Raw genomic sequence first — 25203 nt, 5'->3', positions numbered from 1 at the left:
TTTATGGTATCTTCCAACGAGAAACAAAACCCTCCTCTCCGAGAGAAGAAGACGAACACGAAGGAGGAGAGAAATCCGTCTCTTCCTCTCTTTTTCTTGTTCTCTCTCTGTTTTTCTCTCTCTCTCTCTCTCTCTCTCTCTCTACCTCATCGAGTAGATATACCCCGTGGGATTAACCTTTAATTCTATCCCGTCTCGACAGCCCCTTTTTCGTCCTTGAAGAAGGGTCCTCGGCGTGCGTATCAAATGCTCTCGACATGGGCCAGGAACAAGACCGAAATGAAATTTTCGAAATGGCTTGACGAGCGGCTTGGCTTACGAGATTGGCTGCCTTTGCCACGTCACCCAAATGGTATTATGAGCCAAGAAGAGGAATAAGACAATACCGGTTTAAACGAAGAATTTATAATTCTAAAAGATGACATTATTTACGACGATAATAAAAACTATTTTAGAACAGCTTAGCAAATGAGTCACGTGATAAATTGATTACTCGTATGATAACTGAACTATTAATTAATACTGCACAAAACACAGTTATAGGAGCTACGAGGGATGTTTTCATGAAAATTGTGCAATTTACTTATTGTTGTTGATTTACAGCGTTATTGCCGCTCGATGGCTCGAATTTTAAGAAATTACGATCTAAAGTCTCAATTTAAAACTCTGGCGTTGTCACGCGACGCGGATTCGAGGGACAGACTTGTGTTGTGCGAGCGCAGTCGGGGAAATCGTTCCCGAGTTCGAGCGTGTACATGCAGGAAGGGACGACGGCGGCAGGGCAGGCCAGGTGGATCGATCGCAGGTTGCTTCCGGCGGTCCACAAACCTTTGCGAGCCACCGTGCACGCGCAAGCCTCCTGCCCTTAGCCGGAGAAAGGAAGAACTCTCGTGTGTATCGTAACGCGCGCGCGGAACGGAGAGTTTGCAGGCCGGCGTTGTTTTAATTCGTTCGCACGTAGCAACATCCTTCCGCAGCGTTGCGCCGCGGCGGCGGCGGTCTACTTTCGAAATCTCTCCGTGTGGCGGATGGTAATTAAATACGCCGATGAACGCCTTTGGGAAAATTCAGACTCGCGTAACGCAACTCGTTAGGATTCAGAAAAGAGCCGCGGTCGTCGTTTACTTTCACGCAGCGTGACTTCGTCACGGTTTGGATAAAACGACGGCTCTCGCGAGCACGCCGGAAGAAACGTCGGAGTTGCGCTAAGTTGCGACATTATTAGAACATGGCAACGACATATTTGTCGAGTTTAATTTTCGACGACGGAAAAAAAGGAGAATGTAAAGAATTTTATTTTGCACGAGTAGTCTTCTGCAGAGAAGAAGAAATCCAGAATTTTGCACATTATCTACAGATATGAATAATTTCATACAATAATTGATACCGAGTATGGAGAAAAAAAATTTTTTGGATACGTTAAAGTATTATTTTTCTAACAACAAATGTATATTCTGAGAATGTTCAGAGGATATCGTAAAATATAAAATATTATAAGGATGTTCTCAGTATATTAAGTACATCCTTAGTATATTCTATAGATATACAGGATATTATTGCTGTTAGGGTTACTTAGATTATTAAATTATATTTGTAACATTCAGCAATAACATAAGCTCTATTGATGTCTGTCAAGAGGAGAAATGGTTATCTATGTAACGCGCGCGCGTATTCAGAAAGTCACTCTTCAAGTCCGAAGTTCTCCCGTCTGATAACACAGGCGAAACTTGAGCCATTATTACCGAGCCATTATTTCGCCGAACGACCGAAACGTACAAAGATGCGTGTTATCGTCCATTGGGAGGTGAAGGAACGAGGGATTGACCCCGAACGAGGAGTATTCGACGTGGTGATGCGCGCGAGGTGCAGGCTCGGGCTTCTCGCACAGAGAGGTATCCTCGATGGTGACGATGAGAGTGCGCAGAATCCGGGGTAACGATTGCAGGCAGGAGAGGCACAGCCGAAGGCGGCCATAGCGCACGCAGGTAAGGCGAGGTAAGGCTCCTAATTTGGGTCACCGCGACCTCGTCCCAAAGGCCGGACTTGCTAGAGGTTACGACCCGCTTAAAGAGCCGGATCGATTCGCATCGACCGACCTGGCTGGCGCGAGCAAGCCGGACCGCCTTTATCTCCGCCGTGTACCGGCGTGGTTTCGGATCGAAACCGAGCCGCAGCATCACGATCTCCAGAGATAACACGCTGCAGATGTGCAATACGTCGCGAATTACATTCCCCGGGTCTTCGTAGCGGGTATCTCTCTGAAGCCCGTCTCGTGTTACTCAAGCAAACAAAAGCTGGAATCGAATCGACCAACATTGAAGGAGTTTCCCTTCGCTCTTCATTTATGCTGATGCTGACGTATGATTCTTACATCGTGTTCTCTCAGAATGATACCTCTACAGCTTGCAGCATACATTTCCGAGTGACGTTCCTGTGGGATCGCCTGGGCAGTAACAAAAATTGATGCATCTCTATACGAGACAAAATGGAAAATAGGAAGATAATAGAAGACAGCCTGAAAAGTTCCAAAGACTCTCTGACTCAAAACGTGTTGAATTTTCTCAATATCTGTCAATAATTTAATATGAACAATGATCTTCATCGTAAGATTATTAATCGTAAAAATCATAATACGTCGAATAAAAAAGCTATTAAGGGAAGACTCGCAAAGTTCGAGCGACGGCGAAACTTACCGTCCTTACCGAGCTTACGGATTCTGCGAATGGGAAAGTCTCCCCGAATCCGCAAAGCGCCTAACTAAAAGCCCAACTACACCCTGCGAGGGGTTTCCCCCTCGTGCGTGCACCTTTCCTTCTTCCTCTACCGTGGAAAGAAACGCAGACATGGCAGAGAAGGAGGGACGGGATGGGAGGGAAAAAGAAATTAATTCGAGATTTTTCAAGGCCGCGCGGGGACTCGCCCCGAGATTGAGAACATACGCTTAGTTAATCCTCGCGGTCGCGAGGAACTTCCTGATCTCGTTTTCCTCGCGGATCAACGGATCCCCGTGCACGCCGTCGAAGTCTCCTCATCGAGGTCTCCGCAATCCGGCTTCCTATTCCTACGGCCAGGATCGATCCCGGCTTCCGACTGCGAAGGATGCCCATGAATCTTCCATGATGAATCGCTGTGAGCTACGCAAGCTGGGGAAAGAGAATTTTCTGTTCGATATTCTTAATAATTCAGGACAAATAGGATTGTCAAAAATTTATTTACACTCGCAGAAAAATTATTCAGTTTGTTAAAAAGGTTATTTACGTCGTATATAGGCGAAATTCCTTTCTGCAAAGACTTGAAAAATTTATCTAATTATACACAGGAAAAACAGAAGTGTTAAATCAAGACTTATATACTTGTATATAAGCAAGAATCTATAATCATGAAATTAGATATAAATTGCGTTAAACGAAGAAAACTTGTTTAAATAAAGGTATTTATTTATATAGTTTAATCAAGAAAAAAAGTTGAAATTCTTATAAGACGATTAAAGATTCTTGCTTATATACAAATATGTATATAAGTCTTGATTTAACACTTCTTTTTTTTCTGTGTAGAATATCAATGAAAATAATTTTACTTGAAAATCATCAATTGCTTTTCCTCTAAATTCTTCGAGACGAGTAATTATCGAAAGTTATGCAAGCGATTTGATAGATGGGATCTTTACGATAATGAAAGTTTAAGTACCTTTCCATTAAAATGGCGAAGAAAATGAGATTACATTCCCGATATAAATGATAGGCAATTACTCAGCGGAGTTCCTCATCCGATTATCTCATGGCGAACAAAGAATCGGAACTAACCGTAATCGCCGGTATTTTCATCGCGACAAAACGCACATGATTCCCACATAATTAACACTTTCGCGTCCACGATAGCTCGCGCGGAGTGCGTTCGCATGTCGGAGTGTGTTATATGCACGCGCTATATACGTATACACTTTGTTGCGATCTGCGAGCGCAACAAAGAGCTAATAGGAAAATAAGAGCCCTGAGCTCATTACTCGCTACATTAATCCATTAGACAAGGCGCATGCACGGCGATGTTTATCCCGGAGACTGGCGCACGTTTTGCAAAACGCTCGCCGCATATTATCATCACGATCATCTATATTAATTCGTTTCGGTACTCTCTCTCTCTCTCTCTCTCTCTCTCTCTCTCTCTCTCTCTCTCTCTCTCTCTCTCTCTCTCTCTCTCTCTCTCTCTCCTCTCTCTCTCTCTCTCTCTCTCTCTCTCTCTCTCTCTCTCTCTCTCTCTCTCTCTCTCTCTCTCTCTCTCTCTCTCTCTCTTATTTTAAATCTACTTATTATATACAATAATACTTTAAAATTTTCCCAGATTGCTTCGGGAGGTCTATAAACGCATCGCGGATCTTTTGCAAGCCAGTTTCGTCCGCGGCATTGTATACTCGACAATTAACTACATAACGCTACGAAAATATGTCAAGTTAATTAAGCTGAGTAAACTGGCATAATTAAGTTTGCTTGTATACCAATTTTGTGTTTTAACTGGGCAGAAAAGAGGTTGTTTTGAGGCGCACTCCCATATTTGTTGTCAAAATGTGCTAATGGAAAATTGAACAAAATCCCGGCGTTGTTGTTACAATATCAGAACTGCAACGCGGGATTTATTTAACCGAAAATTAAACGAATTTACTGTTCACTGTTCCGTTCCAATTGCGGTCGCATATTACAATCGACATCGCGGGACTCGAACCTAATGTCTAATCAAGCGATTTGGAATTAATAATACCGCGCTCAGGCGGAGCGGATGCAACCCGTAATTAACTCGCAAAATCGCCCCCGGATTGGTTTCTCTGTGCGATTGCGAGCTTCAGCCTCTTCCATACGGCTAACGATATTAATATTATCCGAGTTGCAACATTAACAATACCCGGATTGACGTGTATGTGTGTGCACGCTGAAACGATCCGGTCTCACCTCGCCGTTTTTTGCGCAATCGATTCTACGTGCATTTTGTAGCACTTCGTAAAATGCGCTCGTGATGGATGCGCGGATAGTATATTTCAATTTTCAATTACATTTTGTAATTGGTACGTTGCGTTGGTACGTAATCGTAACACGATGTTGGGCATTAGCATTTCGAGCAGGTCAGAGTATACAGTCGTAAGCGGGAATTGCGCGTAGAGCAAAATACATTCCGAGACGACGAGACGAAATTGCATCCGCGGTCGTTGCAATTCTACGCCGGCCTCGCTGCATAATGCCTCTCCCAACGAGAAATGCTTTCCTCGAAGCGCGCGATGGCCTTTCCCTGCAGGTCAGGTGTTCATTTCTAAACATGCCGTTTATTTCTAAAGTTGCCGCGCATATCGGTTTCGAGAAATTCTGAAAGCTTTATGAACAGAGATATTACGAGCCATGATATAATATTTAACGATAAACGTAGTCGCCCGATTCCCCTTTCATGACATTGATCGCACTCCAAATGTGCGCAGATAAGTCTCTCGAGTCTGGGGCGTTAAGGACGTTATAAAAATGCATTTCTGCATAGAGCGGCATCGATTCGTACCATTACTTCGTCCTGATACCTTATACTTGTGTCGCACACGTCGAACGAAACGTCGAAAATAAAAGTCAGCGAGTTTAACATCGAGTTTAAATAATATATCGATATCTATATGACAGGCACGTCACTCTTTTAACGTGTCGCGTTTTACATTCGGGATCGATCGCGTCATGCGAAGGGACGTGTCTCTTCTTTGTTTTTCTAATTTCATCGCGCGCGTACCTCGGGGAACTTCCCTACCTGCGGACGCGACCGGGGATGAAGCGTACCGAAGGGATGAAGCGAGAGGTATCCATCGATTTGAGAGCGCGTAAGAGTTTCCCTTCATGACCCGACCGTCGCGCGTTTTCACCGTGGCTAATGAAGTATCGCGTTAAACGGGGGAAACTCGATACACCGTGTACACTCGCCGCGCGAGTTGTCTGAAATACGAGCGGTCGTAGTAGGAGCGCTCGAGGGAGCCGCTGATGTTCGGGGTTCGCCAAAATTTCGCCAAGTTTGGTGACATAGAACGGCGCTGGAACGACCGAGAAGGTACACGAATAGATCAGAATTATTTGTCCACGGGCGTTACTTTGAACGAGTATAGAGCATTCGCTTGTTAAATGTGTGAATCAATCCGTGTGAACACGTGCGTAAAGCACATCAACTACCTATTTGCCCCAATCGTTGTCGATAATTGCAACAGAATATCGGTTGTTTTAACAACGATCAATGATTGAAGTAACTAGAAGCAATTAAAAACATTCGGACACGTGTGTTTTGCTCATTAACGTCACCTCGTGCGTGCATCGCGTCGCGTGTATACTACTGCACTGTACACGAGATAATTTATCCACACAAGCGTTACACAACGTCGGAAGTATTTCAAGAGCGCGCGGCGGCGGTCGAAATAGATCGCTGCGCGATTGCGGGTTTTAATTTTAAATAAAACGCGTATACTCCGTTACGCGACATCCGCGGGCGACGGACGTGGGACGTGGGGCACGCGTGCGACGGCGACGACGGCGCCCGCACGCGAGCACGGAAGCGAGACGCGGCCGGACACGCACTCGACGGGTGGTCGATAACGCCGCGTTTGCGCCGACCCGGCGTAGGAGGACGCGAGCGAAAGGGAGCGAGAAGGAGAGACGGGGAGAGACCGGACCAAGGGATCAGAGAGAGAAGAAGAGACGGTGAGAGAGAAAGAGTGATGCGGGGAAAGGGCGAGGAGCCGACGAGAGAATTCAGGCACTGCCCGATGGCAGTGGCAACTCTCGCTCCGCTTGCTCGCTCGCCCTGTGTTTCAGCTCCTGTTGAAATCTCCGTAACCCGACACCCTCCCCGAATGCCGAACTTCAACCGAGCGGGGTTGATGTCTCCGGCGGTCACACGGTGCAACCGTTTCCGCGACTTTTTGATTCCTTTTGGGCCTCTTCACCTTACGCGACGGACATTTTTACCTCTTCCAAATGACACTAATTACAAATTGCGAATTGCGCGTTGCATAGATAGACTCGCTTCAGCGGTCCCTCGATAATTCGCGGCGCGAATTAATCGCAAGCTTATTTCAGCGGTTCCCGATTTGTATTTCGTAATAGCGGACAGTTTAATTCCTATAATTTCGCGCGCCTCCGCGAGAAGCCGGGAACACCTTTCGATTACGCGACAGCGCAACAAAAGCGAGATCGTTGCTATAATAATTACGAGGGCTATTATCTGATAGGGTTATTACACGGCATTACACTGTTATATTGCGCCGCGACGTAATTGCACGAGGACGTAGACAGATCCTAAGTTTTGCTCACGTTTTGCGCGTGACACGACCGTGTCTCTCGATAAGGTGAACCTATCAGGCCGATAAGACGACGGAGCGCGGAGCGCGAAGAGCGGAGGGCAACCCTTATGAGAATCGCGTAACGATTACGGCGAAGGACGAAAGTTCGCGGTAACCGGGACGACCGCGAAATTAGCCCCGTCACCATCATCCGTCATTCTTGCTACGGCGGAACAAATCGTCTTCCTCGACACCGCCCTCGTCTCCGCGATGAAACCAAATTCTCGACGAATTATTCGATTATGCGGCGTGCGCCCTCCACGACGCCGTCGACGACAATTAATAATGTTAATACTGTAATACTGTTTATTCGCGCGCGTAAGAGTACAGGTGTATTTAACGTCTTGCTGAAGATAAGCGGAGTAAAAGGCATCATTAAGATTTACTCCGTGAAATTTCACATCGTTTATCTTTAATCAAGGATTGATGTAACTTCTCATCATTTTTTCACTATTTGTACTCTTTTTCACGTTGTTGGACCGATAAGGAGAAGAGGAAGGGAGGGATTAACTATAATTAAAAAGTAATAACTCGTCTTCCTCGCGTTTCCGACGTCATCAGCAATTAAAGCGTCTAAGATATCGCTCGCCGTTAGTTCGCAAGAACCCCTTTGCTCTCTCACCGTAAAAAACATATTTCCGGAATTAAACTTTCCCAGTGAAACCTTTGCTGCGTGAAATTAGGCGAATTTGCTGCTGGAGGTCTTCCGGCGATCTCGTGCGTAGGCGCGATAAACAACGAGCGAACAAACGCAAACATCACCCATCAAATGATGCATTGAGACGTTATTGCGCCAGGTGTTTCCTCATCGGGAACGACGAACGTGGATCTCCTCTCGTAATTCTGCCCGCGCTGCTCGTTAAGCCCTCGCGTATCGCGCCATTACGCGCGATGAGCGCAGACACGCGGTATCCGACGTGTAGGAGTCCTGCGCAATCCCGAGGATTTTATTTCGCGAGATGCGCCGCGCGCGATGAGCATCATCGCGAGAGATCATCGCGATGATAAATACCCATTTCGTCGCTGTACACATAGTGTACATGTACAGCTCGCGGTTAATTTTCCTTCCGCTTGTAGCTGCGGAATTTTTACACCTCGTAGCATTTCGTCACCTACGTCGGAATTACTCATACCATCAATTCGGCTGATTTAAAGAAGAAGAGCCCTTCAACAGCGTCCAATGGCTTTGTCAAAAAGAAGATATCAGATCAAATATTAGACTTAGAGATTAATGGGAAAAAGAAGGATAGAGAAAGTGCGGGTATTATGGACCACCCTAAACTTTTTCCAAGATAACTTGAAAAGTATTAAAGATAACTGAACTTTGTTTTCGCTGAGTTGTAATGCAAATATAACAAATGTTCGTTACAACGCGTTCCTAACAAATTTTGTTTATTTATAGTGAGTTTAATATAATATATTAAAAGTTAATATATAAAGTTAATATTATAAAATTAAATTAAATTATAACAATAAAAGTTAATTTTATAACAAATTTATCGAAAGTAGATTTTTGAAGGGCAATTTGGACTATGTTGGACAATGTAAACACTTTATTGATCTTGCAAAAAAATATTTTATCTCGTATTTTGATGCATATTAATGATCAAATAGTCTATAATAATTATTATATTATATATTTATTATATTATAATTTATTACAAACTCTAATTTTTATGCTTTTGTAACAATGTCAAACAAATATATGTAACATATTAAAAACTTTTACTTATAATAATATATACTTATAATGTATACTTATCATAATAATATTACTCCTGAAAGAAAGAAACAATAGAAAGAATACAAAATGCAATACTTATAAAAAGTAACGAGTTATACAAACTACCCTGTATTATCTGATATCGCTATTTTTATCTTTTTGTCGTCCACAATAGAAATGTACATCATATGACACTTGTTAAATAGACTATACTAAAGTTCCATCTTAGTTTTACATGCAGCAAAAAGCGACTAAGAATCTGTGAAGTAGATTGACTGCAAATTAAAAGTTTATAAACTAACTTTACGCAGTAAACGATACACACCAAATATTCAATTTAACGTATTAACTCTATGACACCTAGTACTACATTGCCGCTTTGTACGTTAAGTTAAGGGTCCAGCAGCTAGTAATTCCACTGCTGTCCACACACTTAGGGCCGATTGTTCCAACCTGTTGGTAAACTAACTAATAGTTAAATCATATATATGTCTCTGTTTATTATTTATATTAAACGAAGATAGACATATGATTTAACTATTAGTTAGCTTACCAACAGGTTGGAACAACCGGCCCTTAATAGGCTAGATATCGTGATGGTTCATATTGCCCCCCTATCTCACAATACTCGCACTTCCTCTAAGTCAGTGTTTTGCTGCATGTCGCGAGTTAAGCGTTAAAAATAATTCATAAATTACTGAAAAAACGTAAATTACCGCATTGTTTTCCCAAAAAGCCGTCTCATTTCTACAGATCGATTCTTTTTGTAATGCTTATTAAAGTTACGGCTGAAATGTAAAGTCATTCGTTTCGCATTCGAAGCTCTCGCCGTGCGATGCGGAGCGACGTTATAACGAAACACTTGGGCTCGGAGATGCATAAGGAGATGCGACGATCGGCGAGCGACGATTCGACGGGTAATCCATATTCCACCGGAGGATGCTCTAATGCACCGATCACGTGCGCCGGGGTCTCATTAATCCGCGGAGAACGGCGCGCATCGCGGAACACCGAATGCCGGTTTCGCAAGTACTTATCCATCTCGCGGCCGCGGCCGCGGCCGCCGCGCCGAGTTGAAACCGCGTCGTCGTGTCACTGACTGATCCTGGAAGTCTTTCTCCACCGACATGTGCATCAGGAGTCGTGAGATTAATCGAAGAATAAACTTCTTCTCTCTCTCTCTCAGCTATCCCTCTTTCTGCTTCTGCAGTATAATCCTTTTCTCTTTTAATCGGTCATGGCTGTTTGCATTTAAAATCTACGTAAAATTTACTTGAACCTTTCAATATTATTAATAGAAATAACTTCCTTTGATAAGGGATAAACATCACGCTCGTCTTATTGCTTACTATTATTGCTAAACGCCGCGTGTATTAAATTCACACGCTCCATTATGCAGGACATATCAATCTAATACTCGGGATCTTTAATTAGAAAACGTGAGTGTTAGAGTGCTCACAAAGTAACAACCGCAATTACTTAAGCATCTGGTAATTGTTCGCGTGATTGCGAGGGATTGCGGACGGACGCTGCCGACTCTACTTTCACAGAGATCTCCGAGACGTGTGAACGGATCGCTATCGTTCGAACGCGGCTCGCCGACTTCGTCACGTCAATGGGATACTTACTACCCCATGCGTATCCTTCCAGGAGCACCAATTACGCGTGCTTACGTACGTACGTATCGTGCCATGCGTGCGCGCGTGCACACACGTGGGCCCGCGTGACGCAAGACGTTAATAACGCCACACGAGTGTCTTTTTGAAACGTGCATGGCTGCAGCGTCGGGATAATTGTAAGCAGCGCGGTCGTTACACGCGAGTCAGCTAACGCGTTTCATTTACGCGACTTAGGGGGAGGTGGGCGCTCGTTAAACCGGCTCCCAAGCAGGAGTTGACAGAAACCGTTCAATCTTGAAACCGGAATTCTATTCCTACACAATTTAATACTCAATAACAAATATAATCCGACAGTACGCGTTTCATGTCGCTCGTCGCGTGCATATACGTGTTGCGCAGCGCGTTGCACGTGCGCATCCGCGTATCCGTGGCGCAACGCGTTGTCGAAACATATTCGTTCGTGCCCGAAGGAGTCATTCGGCATCGTAGTCGGCAGTCAAAGCGACCGGCTGTCCCCGGTCGGATAAGTCTTGTCCGCGCTGCCGAGTGCGGACCAGCTCCCGTTCGACCCCCTCGACGCGATGAACCGATTTGCGTCTGCTGCGAACGCGTTGCGCTCGACCTGCAACTCGTTTTGTCTTTGCGCAATCCGGACTCGCAGCGGAGACGCGCATTCGAGCCGAAGAGCAGCGCTCGACATTCGTACTTGGGAGGGGTAGACGGAGTGAATCAAAATAAATGATTTTTTTTAGATATATTTAATTTAAATAATGGCGTAACACCCACAACAAATGTTTAAATGTCATAACAATTACGGATTATTAATTCTTCCATAAAATATAGTTTCCTAATAAACAGAAAATGGTAGTTAACGAAGTATAGATAAAAAATATCCTTCCACGTACAATCAATTCACACACACATGTGGAATTACATATTTATTTGAACAATCTACAAATCATTTAAACCATGAGCTTTATATTCTCGCATTTACAAAAACCAGTTTAGTAATTTCTGTAAATATATATCCATTATTTAAATTAAATTAAACTCTTTTGGGGAAAAAACATATTCCGTAATATAAAATAAAGCTTTTCTGGCGAAGATGACAATAATCATCGATTTTGTAGCAATTTTTTAATTCACAGCATGGCCCCAAATCAGATTTCAATCAAACCAATATAAAATTTTGAGCTAAAGTTAATTCTGTTAAATTAAATTCTGAAAAACGAAATTTTTCTATTGTGTCTAATAATTATTATGTTGATTAAGAAATGAATAATGCAAACGATGCCACTCAGCTTCTCTGCAATGCCTATCACACGCGATTTCATTATAAAATGGCGTAACACCCACATCAAATGTTTAAATGTCATAACAATTATGGATCATTAATTCTTCCACAAAACACAGTTTCCTAATACACCTAATACAAGCCTCTTGTTACGCGATAGATACATTCCGCGTGAGAAGAAATTGCATTATTTGGAATAAACCGCCGAGTATAAAAAAATGGTGCTATTTGGAAAAATTTTCTTTTTACATGGTTTTTTCACTCGGTATGTATCTATCGTATAAGAAGACTTGTATTTATGCCAACCATTTGAAAAAAATCTTTTGTAATATGGATTGAGAAAATGGATTATGTTTCACTTCTTCAGGATCTACTGGCAACATATGGAAACTTTAAATAAAAAGATACATATATGTAATTAACCAAACAAAACTTTATTTTATTATCACATTATTTATGACTTATTTTCCTACATAGTCTATCTGAGGTATTACTCGTTTTTCAAAATAATAAGTATGGAGGGACATGTGTCTGATTGAAAAATTTTTATTAATTTGTTATTAGAAATTTAAATTAAGTTCTGTACATATACACGAGAGATTACAAAATTTTTTCGAGAAATCGCGTAATTTAAAAAAAACCGCATAAAAAGAATCGCGCATAAAAGAAAAACATGAAAAAAATCGCGCAAAAAGAGAGTTGGGTGTAAACAGAAAATGGGAGTTTACAAAATATAGATAAAAAATATCCTTCCATAATTATTTAAATAATCTACACATTATTTAAACTATAATCTTTATATTCTCGCAATCTCAGCAATTTTATAATTAATGAAACTCTCATCGATTTCTGTCATGGACAAAAAATTCGACCAAACCTGTCCTCAAATTTAAAAATGGAAAAATGTCATGTCTATTTTTTTCAGTCGGAAAAATTCACATCCGGTTTGAAAGAAAAAAATCAAACTGACGAGGTGTCTCGCTGCTGCCGTGCGCGCAATCCTTTGTTCGCTATATCGCCGAAACTATACATCAGCGATCTAAAAAAAGAACGCAAGTGCTCCATCGACATCCCCGTTGCGATGTCGAAACGGTGTCACTCCCCGGTCAAATATAGCCCTTTATACACGCGAATAACGCGGCAAAGCTCGAGCTCGTAAGTTCTATCTATAGGCGATTCGAAAGCGGTGCTCGCGATACGTATTGTATTGACGTGGAGACGGATCTCGTGAAACATGCATGCACGCGAGCTACGACACGCGGCACGTCACACTGACCTAGAATCGCGCCAAGAGAAACAAGAGGTCCCGCTTCTCAGGGGGATGATACAATTACGACCGCGCATGCACGCGGATTACCCGTGTCTGCGAGATGAGATTAAAGTCGCTGGCCCCGATCGCGAGTGGGCACACGTCCCGCCGCTGTCGAATCACCGTACTCGGTTCTTCGAGCAATTTCAACTCGATTTTCCACCGACGAAAATACCGAAGATTGTCTCTTGTCGCAAGCTTTCGGCATCCGATAGACACTGAATAGCTTAGCAATTGATTTTTCGACGAAGAAATAAGAAACATTTTCGAGGAGTTTACCACTCGGAAAAGTCGCGGTTGCGAAAATCTCGAATTGAATCGAGAAACCCCGGAGATTAAAGGAGATTTCTCTGAAATCTCGTAAAACTGTATCGTGACGTTAAATACGATCATGACGTTGAAACATCGACGGAACAGAAGTGTCTCTGCGGAACGTAGGCGTTTAATACGTATACGTTTTCTCGCGAATAAACGAAAGACGTGTTTTACTACGGGTTTCGTGCGAGAGACAAGTACCGGGGAAAATATTTTCTCTGACGCGACACAAAAATATATTCGTTGCGTCTTCTCGACAGTCTCGTTATGTTTGCGAGAAAGTCCGTGACGTTGATGCCTCTGTCAAACAGGTTGTAAAATAAATAGAAGATATCTCAAACATCACGAAAAAGACACATCACGTAGACAAATGGCGAAATTTACTTGGTTGTAATTGTATATGCGCGTTAAATGGCTGATTAACGGTACGATGTGCGCAGTATCCTAACAAATAACGTGTGTAACTACTACGGAAATACACGATCATTAGCGCGATCATTAAATGTGTAATTAACGAGTCAATCAACGGAAATTTTAAAGAATGTTGCTCTGGGAGATCCAATAAATTATTAAAATATTCTTTTCAATCAAAAATCCAGAAATAAAGAAATTATTTACAGTAATTCTGTAAAGTTTTAATGTTTCGATGATTTTTGTTTCTCTCTCAGTATTTAAATTTATTTATTTATTCTCGAGATCTCTGCTGCACTTTGCACGTAATATAAATTGCTTCATATATTTAGATGTTATATTATATTAATACAATAATTTAAGATACTCCTAAATAACGGATTTTAACGGCAATTCTGCCATTTCCCGTTTCAACGTGAGTGATTTTATCGCGCGGAAACGAAAATTGGCGCCGCAAAACTCGATTGTTTAATCCGCATTTAATGACGCGTCGGGGCTGATCCCCGATTGCCGAGCGCGAAAAACGACGTCGCGACGCCGCCGGAATGACGTTGAATTACGCAACGAAATTACGCGCGATTAAAAAGACAAGAAAGCGACGGTTAAAGTGACAGTAAAATTAAATTTCGTGCCGAACGATGAATGTAATTTACAACGAGGAGAAACGTCCGAGTGTGTTTTAAGTTCGGAAACGCGTCTGCGGGACTTTCCTGATGCCTTCGAGACGTACGCTGGATATTATTATCATTAGTTGTCTTATCGACTCTAACGAATCGCGCACGATAACGCCTGGCTGATCGCGGGTGATTTATTTCCGGGAAGTTCGCAGCACCCCCGGCCACGTATTAGTACCTTCTCGCAAATCATTGCTTCGCGAAATAATCACGCTCGCTTCACTACCGGTGCACTCTCGGTTGCAGCTTCCCTCGAGAATCTCTTTTCGCTAATATATTTTATTTTTTTTTCCACGTGGCAACTTCCGGGTATGCTTTCACGCAAGGCTGCGCGACGTCATCTCGGGTAATTAACGTGATTGTTATTATGCAATCTCACGATGATATGCTTTATCGCGGATTTTCTGACATAAAGATCGTCGGCCTCCCCGTTGTTCCTCGTCATTGGACCGCAGAAACCTGACTGCTACATAATTTTTAATCGCAGTCATTGCTGAATGACTTTACATTTAACTGTAACTTGTAATTAACAATAAACACCCGCTTGACTGTAATTAATAATTAATACAAATTTATACGTCCAATTGTACACAAACACATGCTTGTTACTTGCTCATTTAACGATGCATTAATTTAATTCCGTCGTTTGCAGGCGACAGAATGGTGGCTAAATGACATGTACATGTCCGTCCCGCTGGCCCTGCCAATTAACAGCAACCCCGGCTTGGCCGCGAAACCGAAGAGATTTGCAAACCAGCAGGAAGCCGCGGTATTCCTCGCGCGATTTCTCACCGAGCTGCTTAATTATCAGGAATTGCTAGACAGGTGAGATAATGAGGCGCTCACCGCAATTTTCCGCAATCTTGCTCGTTTATTCTACGTGATAATCCGAGATGTGAATCGTTCAATCGGAACTTGCAAGGTTTCGCTCAGTCGCTGAATACTGCAGCGGGTGTATTCGGTTCAACCCCATTAAGTTCGGATATAATGTATCCACCTAAAAAAAGACATTAAAAATGTAAAAAAAACGCCAAGTATATTTTAGACAAAATAATTTTATAAATAATATTAGACAAATAATGAAAATATTTATTTAAAAAACACAAAAAAATAAATATAATGGCATGAAAAAGAAGTGAAATCAAAGTATTATTCCAAGTATATTTATTAGAGCAAGTAATATTATTTAAAAAACAAAAAATATAATAAATATAATGGCATGAAAAAGAAGTGAAATCAAAGTATTATTCCAAGTATATTTATTAGAGTAAGTAATATTTCGCAAGATATATATTTTGTGCGTGAAATTAAATTTAAAGGAATATAAGTACAATATTTTATAAACTATCTCTCAAAATTGCTGTATATACTTAATATAGGATGCAGAAGACATTTAAAATGTATGAAATACAACGACATAATAAAATGAGAAGATATAAAATACAATAGATAGCGTAATAAAAGGTGCAGAAATTGAAAAGGGTTTAGTTGCATCGACAATAAGCACCAAATTATGTGAGAAACAACAATCGTTCTCCTTCCTGTAAAAGATACGCTGTAGCGTCTCACTTAATAATTAATAATATTATTATATTATGAAAGGAGGATATATATGAAAGGAGGATGTATCGCTTCCTGTATCTTGTTAATCGCTTACGAAAGGATGTATCTCTCTTGTATCTTGTTAAAAAATAATCTTGTTAATAAATTATATACTTGGCGTGAGACGCTATCGCGTCTCTTGATCTACAAGTTTCGCTTTAATCTTCGACTTGTATTATACGATTATTTCGTTTGAAATGACCGTTGACACTGAAGCGAGCGCAATAATTTATCAATAAATCGAGGGAGAGACGCGACGCGACGTGCCGATCTCGTCATCGTCTTGGTCGTCGGGGACAAAAAGAAGCCGCGCTGAAATCAATTTAGAGAGAGGACGTACGTCTGCGAGGAAATCCGGCTCGTAAGATCCATAGAAAGCGAGCATAAAGAGGAAAGGGACTCGCGAGAGAGAGAATGAGCGGACTCAAAGGATCCTCGGAATCCTGCATCCGGACGAGAATAAGCCGGCGCTACGAGAGTGTTCCTTTCTTTCAAAAACTAACGCAAATTCGCGATAGGGGGGCGCCGCCGGTATTCTCAACGACGAACATAGCTCGTCTCGTTTCGCGTTTCTCCCTCGAAAATAAAACGAGAGAGAGAGAGAGAGAGAGAGAGAGAGAGAGAGAGAGAGAGAGAGAGAGAGAGAGAGAGAGAGAGAGAGAGAGAGAGAGAGAGAGAGAGAGAGAGAGAGAGAGAGAGAGAGAGACAGAGAGAGAGAGATCCGAATGGTGAGAATAATGCAGTCAATGGAAAGTCGATCCTATTTTTTTTAATTCTCTGGAAGCTCACATTTTTTTAAATGCTAAAAATTCAAAATCATGAATAAACAAATAAACTGGATAAATTCGATCAGGTGGAAATTTACTGATTTTCTCGCTATTATGATTTAAGAAGATCACAAAATCAATACTCATGGACTCGTACGCTTTTACTGTTCAAGTAAATTTTAATTTAATTCATTCGGGCTGTTTGTAAACCTTTGTAGACTCGTTCGTAATAAAGAAACGTACGCAAATGAGACAATAAGCTCTGGATTTCGAATAGGTCCGGATTGGAGGTTGAACGTGTGAAATCCAAGGACGGCAAGACCATGCAACCACTCTGCATGGCGCAACATTATCAAATATTTCGGATTTATCGGCGGCCCGGTGTAAACAGCGACGAGCAGATTGTCCTGGACAGAGCTTCCTCCGGCGACCACATTATCGTCGCGCACCACAATCAGGTGGGATTCAATGATGGACAATATATCGCATTAATGCGAAATGATTGACGCTTTAGAAGAATGCATATTTTAGGGTTTACTCATCGATTAAATTAATCGTAATTATATGTAGCAATTGATTTATATTCGATTATCTCTGAAAATTCAATTGATGTGCTAAATTATCAAAAGTAAATAAAACCGCGAACAACACGGTATAGGAAGACAATTCGAGATATTTTGATCATTGTCACGATCTTCGCTCGTCCTGTTACAGTTTTACAGCGTGCCGGTGAGGGCGTCGGACCGAGGCCGGATCACAGAAATCGAATTGGTCCAGCAGTTACTGAAGATCATGGAGACCAAAGCCGATCCCAGAACTCCGCCGGTCGGAATTCTCACGACCGCGAAGCGACCGGCCTGGGCGAAGGCGCGGGAGGAGTTGATAAAAAGTGCGTATAACGTATGACACGTTTAAAGGTGTCCACTGGGTATAAGCATTTATATAGCATCCTATTCACGAAGAGAACATCGTGCTTTAAGCGCCTGATTCAGAAACTCTCTCGTGCAGCGGATTTTAAAAGGAGGGCAGCGCGCTTGTAAAAAATATTGCCTAAACTTTTACAATTATAGTAAAGATAAATATTGAAGCGGTTTAATTGGAGTGAACTCGTGTGAGTCTCTAAATTTTTTTAAAGGAGAACTTAAAATCTCACGTTTTTATCGCGTCGAGCTTCTTCGGGGTGTATCGCTATTATCACCTTTATAGAAACTGGCAGAGGAGATAAAGAGCTTTATTGATCCATAACGCGTGTAACGTTTGGTTTTTATTAAGGAATAAAAACACAATTAGTTCAGCTTCACGTTGCGATGCAGCGCGTTCCAAATTGTTAAAATAATTACGTGTCATCATATCATAGTTGATTTTGTTGATTTTTCTCTCGAGATCTGTCATTGTGCGCCACGTGCAAAATAAACGCCTCGTGCCTCGTAATTTTATCCGTTGTCAGTGTTAAACGATTTATTCACGAAGCTCCGCACTTACAGTTTATTTTATCGTTAAGAGAAAGAAAGAGAGGGAAATATGATAATCCGGTTATCCAAAAAGTAGCTCGCCCACCTTCGGGCGACCCTCGTCGCCACGTGCCCTCGGTATAATTATTCAGTCGCGTTCACCGCGCTTCGCCAATATTCGCAATATTCCCATTAACTCCCTAACCCGACCTTGCTCAACGAGAACCTACGACCCACCTACGCCTGCAAATCGAATGAACGGCCGACGCTAACGAGCTAACGGCGACCCACGTTCGCCGTTGATTAATTAAAGGCAGGAGCGTCGCGCGAAGACAACGAAGAGATTGTAGCTCTCGTTAATATGGCAAGTCCTGGCCGTTTCGTTCTAATAGATCTCGTCCTGTAAATACGCTCAAGTTTCGTGTTTACGAGGTAAAAGTTTTGCACGATAAAGCTACTTAGACTTGTGTTACATAAATTTGATCGCGCGTCGAAATGAAAAGGGACGAGCTCAGACGTCTTCGCATCGCTGTGAAAATTAATGAAGGTTTTTAAGATGTAAAAATTATGAGCGTATAGATATTTCTGATCGAAATTTTAACATCTAATATTCAAATCCGTAGTGAAGTAAATGGAATCAAACGCGGGAAAAAAGGATTTGCTATTATAGCAAAATTATATAGTTAAATATGGGATAACTAACATTTTTTGCTGCGAGAGCTAATTAAAGCAATAGTAGCAAAACCTTTTGTTGCAATACCAAAAAGTTTTGCTACTGTTGCTAAATTAATTAGCTCTCACAGCAAAAGATGTTACTTGTCCCTATAGTATAGCAAATCCTTTTTTTCCGTAAACTTTCTAAATTTTCATTTGATTCCCATTATTATTGCAGCGATTCTTTATTATCGCTTTTTTGTAATATCATGCAACACACGCGGATGCTACCTACGGGATGCGAAAATCGCTATCGCCGAAGCTGATTTGTCGCCCGAATTAACGAGACTGCAAAACGACTTTTAGACGAGCGCAATCGTCACAATCTGGAGCTGCTGGAGCGTTGTCTCTGCGTCGTTTGCATCGACGACGACGTGCTGCCGACCACATTTAACAATCCCATGAAGAAGGAGGACCGATGGATCGGCGACCGAGATTACGCGAACGTGCTTCATCACGCTCTTCACGGCGGAGGATCTCGGCACTTGGGCGCGAATCGCTGGTTCGACAAGACTTTCCACGCTATCCTCGGCAAGGTATGTTTAACGGACGTACGTTTAAACTGCTACAGCCGGCTGTCGATCTGCGAGACCCCTAAATGCGCTCAGCTAGGTTTCGTATTTATAACGTAAGTTTTATTGGCACAATGAAGCTATACTTATATTTATGTAACTTTCATCATCCTCTTTCCTGCCTCAAAACGAAAATACAACTTCACTCATTTGCAAATTGCTACGAAAACCAATAAAAGTTTCTGAGATATAAAAAGTACGAGGGTATATATATATATAGGTATTTCAGATCAATTAAAAATTTAATTTCTCCAATTCTGAAGTGAACTGAAGTGAAGTAAATGGAATCGAATTTTTTAATATTTTTTTATTGTAATCTGATCGAAACCCAAGCTCGGCACGATTAGCGTCGTTTGACGGAGCTCTCTATCATATGTAAATTGGGAAAACGCACAGCGCGATGTCAAATGAGCACTTTTCCGAGAAACCCGACAATCAACCAGACAACAATCCGCGACGGTATGTTTTCCGCGGACGCGCTCGGCCGAATTGTACTTATCACTTTCACCGCTTCCAAGATGACTCTTCGATTTGATTGGTGTCAGGGTTCACGGGCAAAATCGCCGTTCGTGAACTGCCGCGCCGCGACGTTGCGGCACACACGTTGCGCGCTTTCATATATGCCGCACGACGGAATGTGTTTAACCCCTTCCTCGTCGAAACATTTCCACAGACGATAAAAATGGTCCCGCGCATTCGTGTCTATCTCCGCATCGCGTCTCATTTACGATTAATCGGCTAATTAATCTCTCGCGGCGGGAGATATCTCTATAGCTTCATTTTATTTATTAATCACATTGCGTAAACGAACGAGATTGTTTGATCGATCGTTTCCTCTCTTTTAGCCGTTTGCATATCATTTATTAGTGCTTGATATAATAACAATATTTGTAATTAATATTTATAATTCATAGACAAACGGTCATACAATAATGGACTTTGTATAATAATAACAATGAATATTAACAGAATAATAACAATGAATATTAACTTATAAATTTTAATTGTTTGATATATACATAACATTTCTTGCGCGTATTTCTGTATTATCCATATTTATTAGATCGTATTTTCACTAAAATATTCCTTTTTTAATTTTCGCGAGGTTGAATTATATATTTAACATTTATAATGCAGTTTAATATCATTTGCGTTTAATGTCACTGGCTTTACCTAATATACATACGTTGTATTTTCCACAAATTTCATTCATTGTTTCTACATTTCAACATTTCAAAAAGGATTGTTATTTCTCGACATGAATGCATGAAGCAGAATTCTGTTCAATTTTTTCGTTTGTACTCATTGTTAGAGCCTTTACCCCAGAATTATGTCTTACTCCTTTTTTTTATCAATGATCGTTTTGCACACACAGGACGGAATGTGGGGATTGACGTACGAGCATTCCGCCGGCGAGGCACCGGCCGTCTTCGCGGCGTTCGAGGAAATAACGGAGAAGGTGGACTCCATGTCGCCGCCGGACGAGAATTTGGTGCCCTCGCATCTGCCGGCGCCCGAAAAGCTGGAGTGGTGCCTCACCGAGCAGAGTCTGAACGATATCCGAGAAGCCATGATGAACTTCGACGCGTAAGTAAAAGAGATAAAGAATCGCACGGAAAGCTCGTTTGTTCACCTGCGACCAAATCCAATTCTTGTGAAAATTGTTTTTGAAAAATTAACCGTTAAAAACGTGACATTCCGTTTATAAATCTGCACTTATAATATTTCTTTCTTGTCTTTCAGACTGGTCGAAGATTTGGACCTCTGTATTCTGTGGTTCGAAGACTATTCGAAGGAGTTTGTGAAAGCCTGCAGAGTCAGTCCGGACGCGTACATACAATTGGCGCTTCAACTTACATATTTCAGGTAAAGTATATCGGAAGTGATGAAGAATTCTCCTTTAACTTCAAAATTTCACACACAAAACTGTTTTCTCTCGTTGATTCGTTCGCGTGGATTGCGTATATGCGTTTTTAGCCCTAGCTCGTCACATTCCGGTCCAGTTGACCGTTGAACGTTTTTCGGTTTCCTAGTTTTCACATTTCCTTACAATAAGTTCAATTTAAACTCAAATCACTCTCTAATATTATCATAAATATCTTATTGAAACTCTGTATTTCCAATTCCTATAAGTATTACAAGTTTAAAAATATGTCTATTAATTAGAATGAAAATGACAATGCGACAAAGTCAAGTGGTCTCACGGACCAGAGTGTGGCGAGTTAAGGACTCGAAAATGTGACCAGCTAGGGTTAAAAGTATTATATTTCTGTGGAATTTGATAGCAAAAATTAGATTTGAGAACAGAATCTTATCTGAAAGACTTTCTTCTATTTCTCTATCACGTGGAGAAAGCCCGCATGCAGTTGTTGATAAGTTTTTGAAACCGCGCCAAGTCGTCGCCGTTTCACCGTCATGATCTCGCGGTGTTCGCAGACTCCACGGGAGATTGGTGGCCACTTACGAGAGCGCCGGTATCCGGAGGTTCGCGTTGGGCCGGGTGGACTGCATCCGGGCGGCCAGCCCGGAAGCGTTGGCGTGGGCGAAGGCCATGTGCCAGGGGGATCCGCACAGCCAGATGAATCAGCCGAATAACGCCGTGGACGGGAGCCCCAAAAGAGTTCAGTTCACCATTTACAGTGTAACTGAAACTTGGCATTTTTCCTATGCGATTCTCGTGTCGTGTAACACACACAGCTCGAGTACACTCGACAGAACTGCGACAAGGTCGAGCGGAATGCGTTTACCTACTTTACTTTACTCCAATCTCGCCAGTGCTTTGATTCCCGAAGCGTTCCTTGCCGTTTGTGTTGTAAATACAAATAAATTTTATTTCGTATGGATTATTTTGCGTAAGTTCTATGATATTTTTTATGATAATAATTTAATTATAGGATAATTTAATTTAATTAGGACAGTTCGCGCAAGATAACGAAACCTTAGCGAAATTTTGCTGGATATGCGCTGGTCTCGAGAAGATTAAATGTTGAAAATAACGGACGATACGATGTTCGAGCACTTACAAAATTTTCACGACTCGATAAATCGCCGGTTAAAAACGCTATTTTCAAAAATCTTGCTTCGAATACTTTTACTACGTAGTAACTACTACGTAGCAAATTCGTTCATATATATCACGATGCGTCTTTTGCAGTGCTACAAAAAGTTTCTCAGCGGTTGGTCGTATTGCCCATTTGCATTGCCAAATGCACCCACCTACGAGAAGGTTTCGGTATAATATCTATGCTGTTTTCTTTCCGTTTATAGAGTATCTTGTCCTACATTATTATAAAAAATTATACATTATCTTCATTTAGATTACGTCATATCGTTTCTGTTACAATCTATTTTCGCCGTTCATTGGACATTTATGTGTGTTTATGTGATATTTTTGCAATTATGGTTTTACACCGACATACGATACGTTTATGTGATATTTTTACAATTATGATTTTGTATCAACATACGTTACGTTACGTATATGTATATACTACACTACGCTTCAGCTGATCTTTATCTATAAGGTGCACGAAGTCATCGGTGTGTAGAAATGTTATGTACGAGTTCCTGTATTTTAGTAAACGTTATTTATATGTGATTTTTTTATTTATGTTATATTGAAAGACGCTCAAATTGTATCTATAAATAACGCTTCTGTCTCTCCGTGCGTTTATATTTTCTCAATGTATAAAAGCTCCAAAAGAGAGGAAAACCGCCGTTACAAAAACCGTTTGTCGTGTAAGGTCCGCAAGTTTGGCCGGACGAAAGGAAAAATAGGGAACCCCCCCGAGGAAAAGGCAATCAATTAGACCGGGCCGCCGCCGGCCGGCTCAGTTCGCTTGTCCTTCGCGATCGAGTATTTGCACGATCCTCGAGAGGCACCCGGGCAGGTTCCGCGGGGATACTCCGTTTGTTTCCCTTACGCGGTTCACCCTCATTCGGGAAATACTGCGGCAACGAGCTGTTGTTTCTCATTTACCTCGGTTGTTTCCCCTTTAGCGGAGATGTTGTCTCAGCCGCTCTTTTTTCCCTCGCTCGTCGTCATTTCCTGTTCATAGTATAAGCTGAACTCTCTACAAAGATATATCCCTTCAAAATTCGCGGATACATCTTCAAAATTCTTACAATTATAGTTTTCAAATTTGATTGATTTGCTTGACTAGTTGATCCCCGCAAGCACATTTTCCTTGTTTTAGGGAAATTATCAACTTATCTTTTGCATTATTTATTTGTTTAATTTGGCGCTTCTTGAATTTTATTTAACACACGTTTCAAGAACTGATTTAATGAACGTCGATTATCTTCACGCTCGATGTTGCTTTTCACCACGGTGTTTCAAAAGCAATAAGCTCGTCACAAAGTGTCGTCTACTTCACGAAATAGTAATAGCTGCAAAAATAAAATTCACTGTTCATATTAAAATCGGAATATCATGAAAAGGAACTTACGGTGCAAATTAGCATGAGATGTAGAAATATTAGTTTAAAATTCATCAAGAAATTTATTGGAGTAGCAAATCCGTCTTGTTAAAATCAATGGAGCGTACCGATTCCCTTCGTGATTTCTCCGAGCTTCTCTTTGTCGATCTTCGATATGTGTGATCGGGAAAATCTTTCGTCAAACGAAGGCGCGAATCGCGATGGATTCAATTGAACGTTGCTTCCGGCTCGCTTCCCCAGGCGGAAAGGATCAAGGAGCTGTTCGACCTGGCGGTGCAGAGGCAGACGAAAGAGATGAACGACAACATACACGGCCAGGGTATCGACAACCACCTTATGGGGCTGCGTTACGTGGCGAAGGAGGCCGGCGAGCCGATCCCGGAGATCTTCACGGACGAGGCTTACGCGATCGTTAATCACTTCGCCCTCTCGACGTCACAGGTCAGTGATCAGGGTCGGTCCACCGGCTCGAGCCGTCATCGGCGCCAATTTTGCAAAATTTGTGACATGATTGCCTTTCAATTAGCTATGAGTGCATATTTCGCGAATTTTCTCCTTGGTGAAAAAATGTCTCAGAATTTTTCATATTATTAATCAGAATTTCTATAACATTTTTCAGATTTTTCCAAAATGCTCAGATTTTTTAGATTTTTTATATGAATTTGAATGTTTTTCAGACAAATTTAAACAAAATAATAATAAAATATTTCAGATTTTTTCCATCAACACATTTTTGTAGAAATCTGAAGAAATATGAGAAAATCCGCGCAATTTATCAGAAATTTTCATATATACTGAAATATTCCGAAAATCCTCATCCTATTATTTCTGAAAGTATCTAAGAAATTTTATATATTTTTCAGAATTTTTCATAAGTCTCAATTCACAGAAAAAATATAAGACATTTTTTTCATCAGGGCTGTTACAATAAAAAGTATATATTTATAATGTTTGAGGAATAGGATGTC

The 25203-nt window shown here is 41.5% G+C and overlaps 1 protein-coding gene across 2 annotated transcripts in view; it reads left to right on the top strand.

The window, feature by feature from the left end:
- The window catches only part of Chat (Choline acetyltransferase), a 42227-nt gene that overhangs the window by 9155 nt on the left and 7869 nt on the right, over positions 1-25203 (top strand). The window contains exons 2-9 of one of the 2 annotated variants that reach the window (XM_071708573.1): positions 15343-15515; positions 17337-17517; positions 17774-17948; positions 19531-19760; positions 21172-21383; positions 21540-21662; positions 22233-22416; positions 24476-24676. In XM_071708573.1, the coding sequence (XP_071564674.1) occupies positions 15367-15515; positions 17337-17517; positions 17774-17948; positions 19531-19760; positions 21172-21383; positions 21540-21662; positions 22233-22416; positions 24476-24676 (1455 nt within the window). In that variant the 5' untranslated portion in view covers positions 15343-15366. Of the gene's footprint in view, positions 1-15342; positions 15516-17336; positions 17518-17773; positions 17949-19530; positions 19761-21171; positions 21384-21539; positions 21663-22232; positions 22438-24475; positions 24677-25203 lie in introns of both variants that reach the window. The other variant, XM_071708572.1, reaches the window with a different exon arrangement.

This window comes from Temnothorax nylanderi, unplaced genomic scaffold, assembly GCF_030848795.1.
Source record: "Temnothorax nylanderi isolate EJ_2023f unplaced genomic scaffold, tnyl_v1.0 TNYL_tig0069_pilon, whole genome shotgun sequence".
Lineage (NCBI taxonomy): Eukaryota > Metazoa > Arthropoda > Insecta > Hymenoptera > Formicidae > Temnothorax > Temnothorax nylanderi.
The sequence above is the reverse complement of the archived record's forward strand: the minus strand, read 5'-3'. Positions and strand labels throughout refer to the sequence as shown.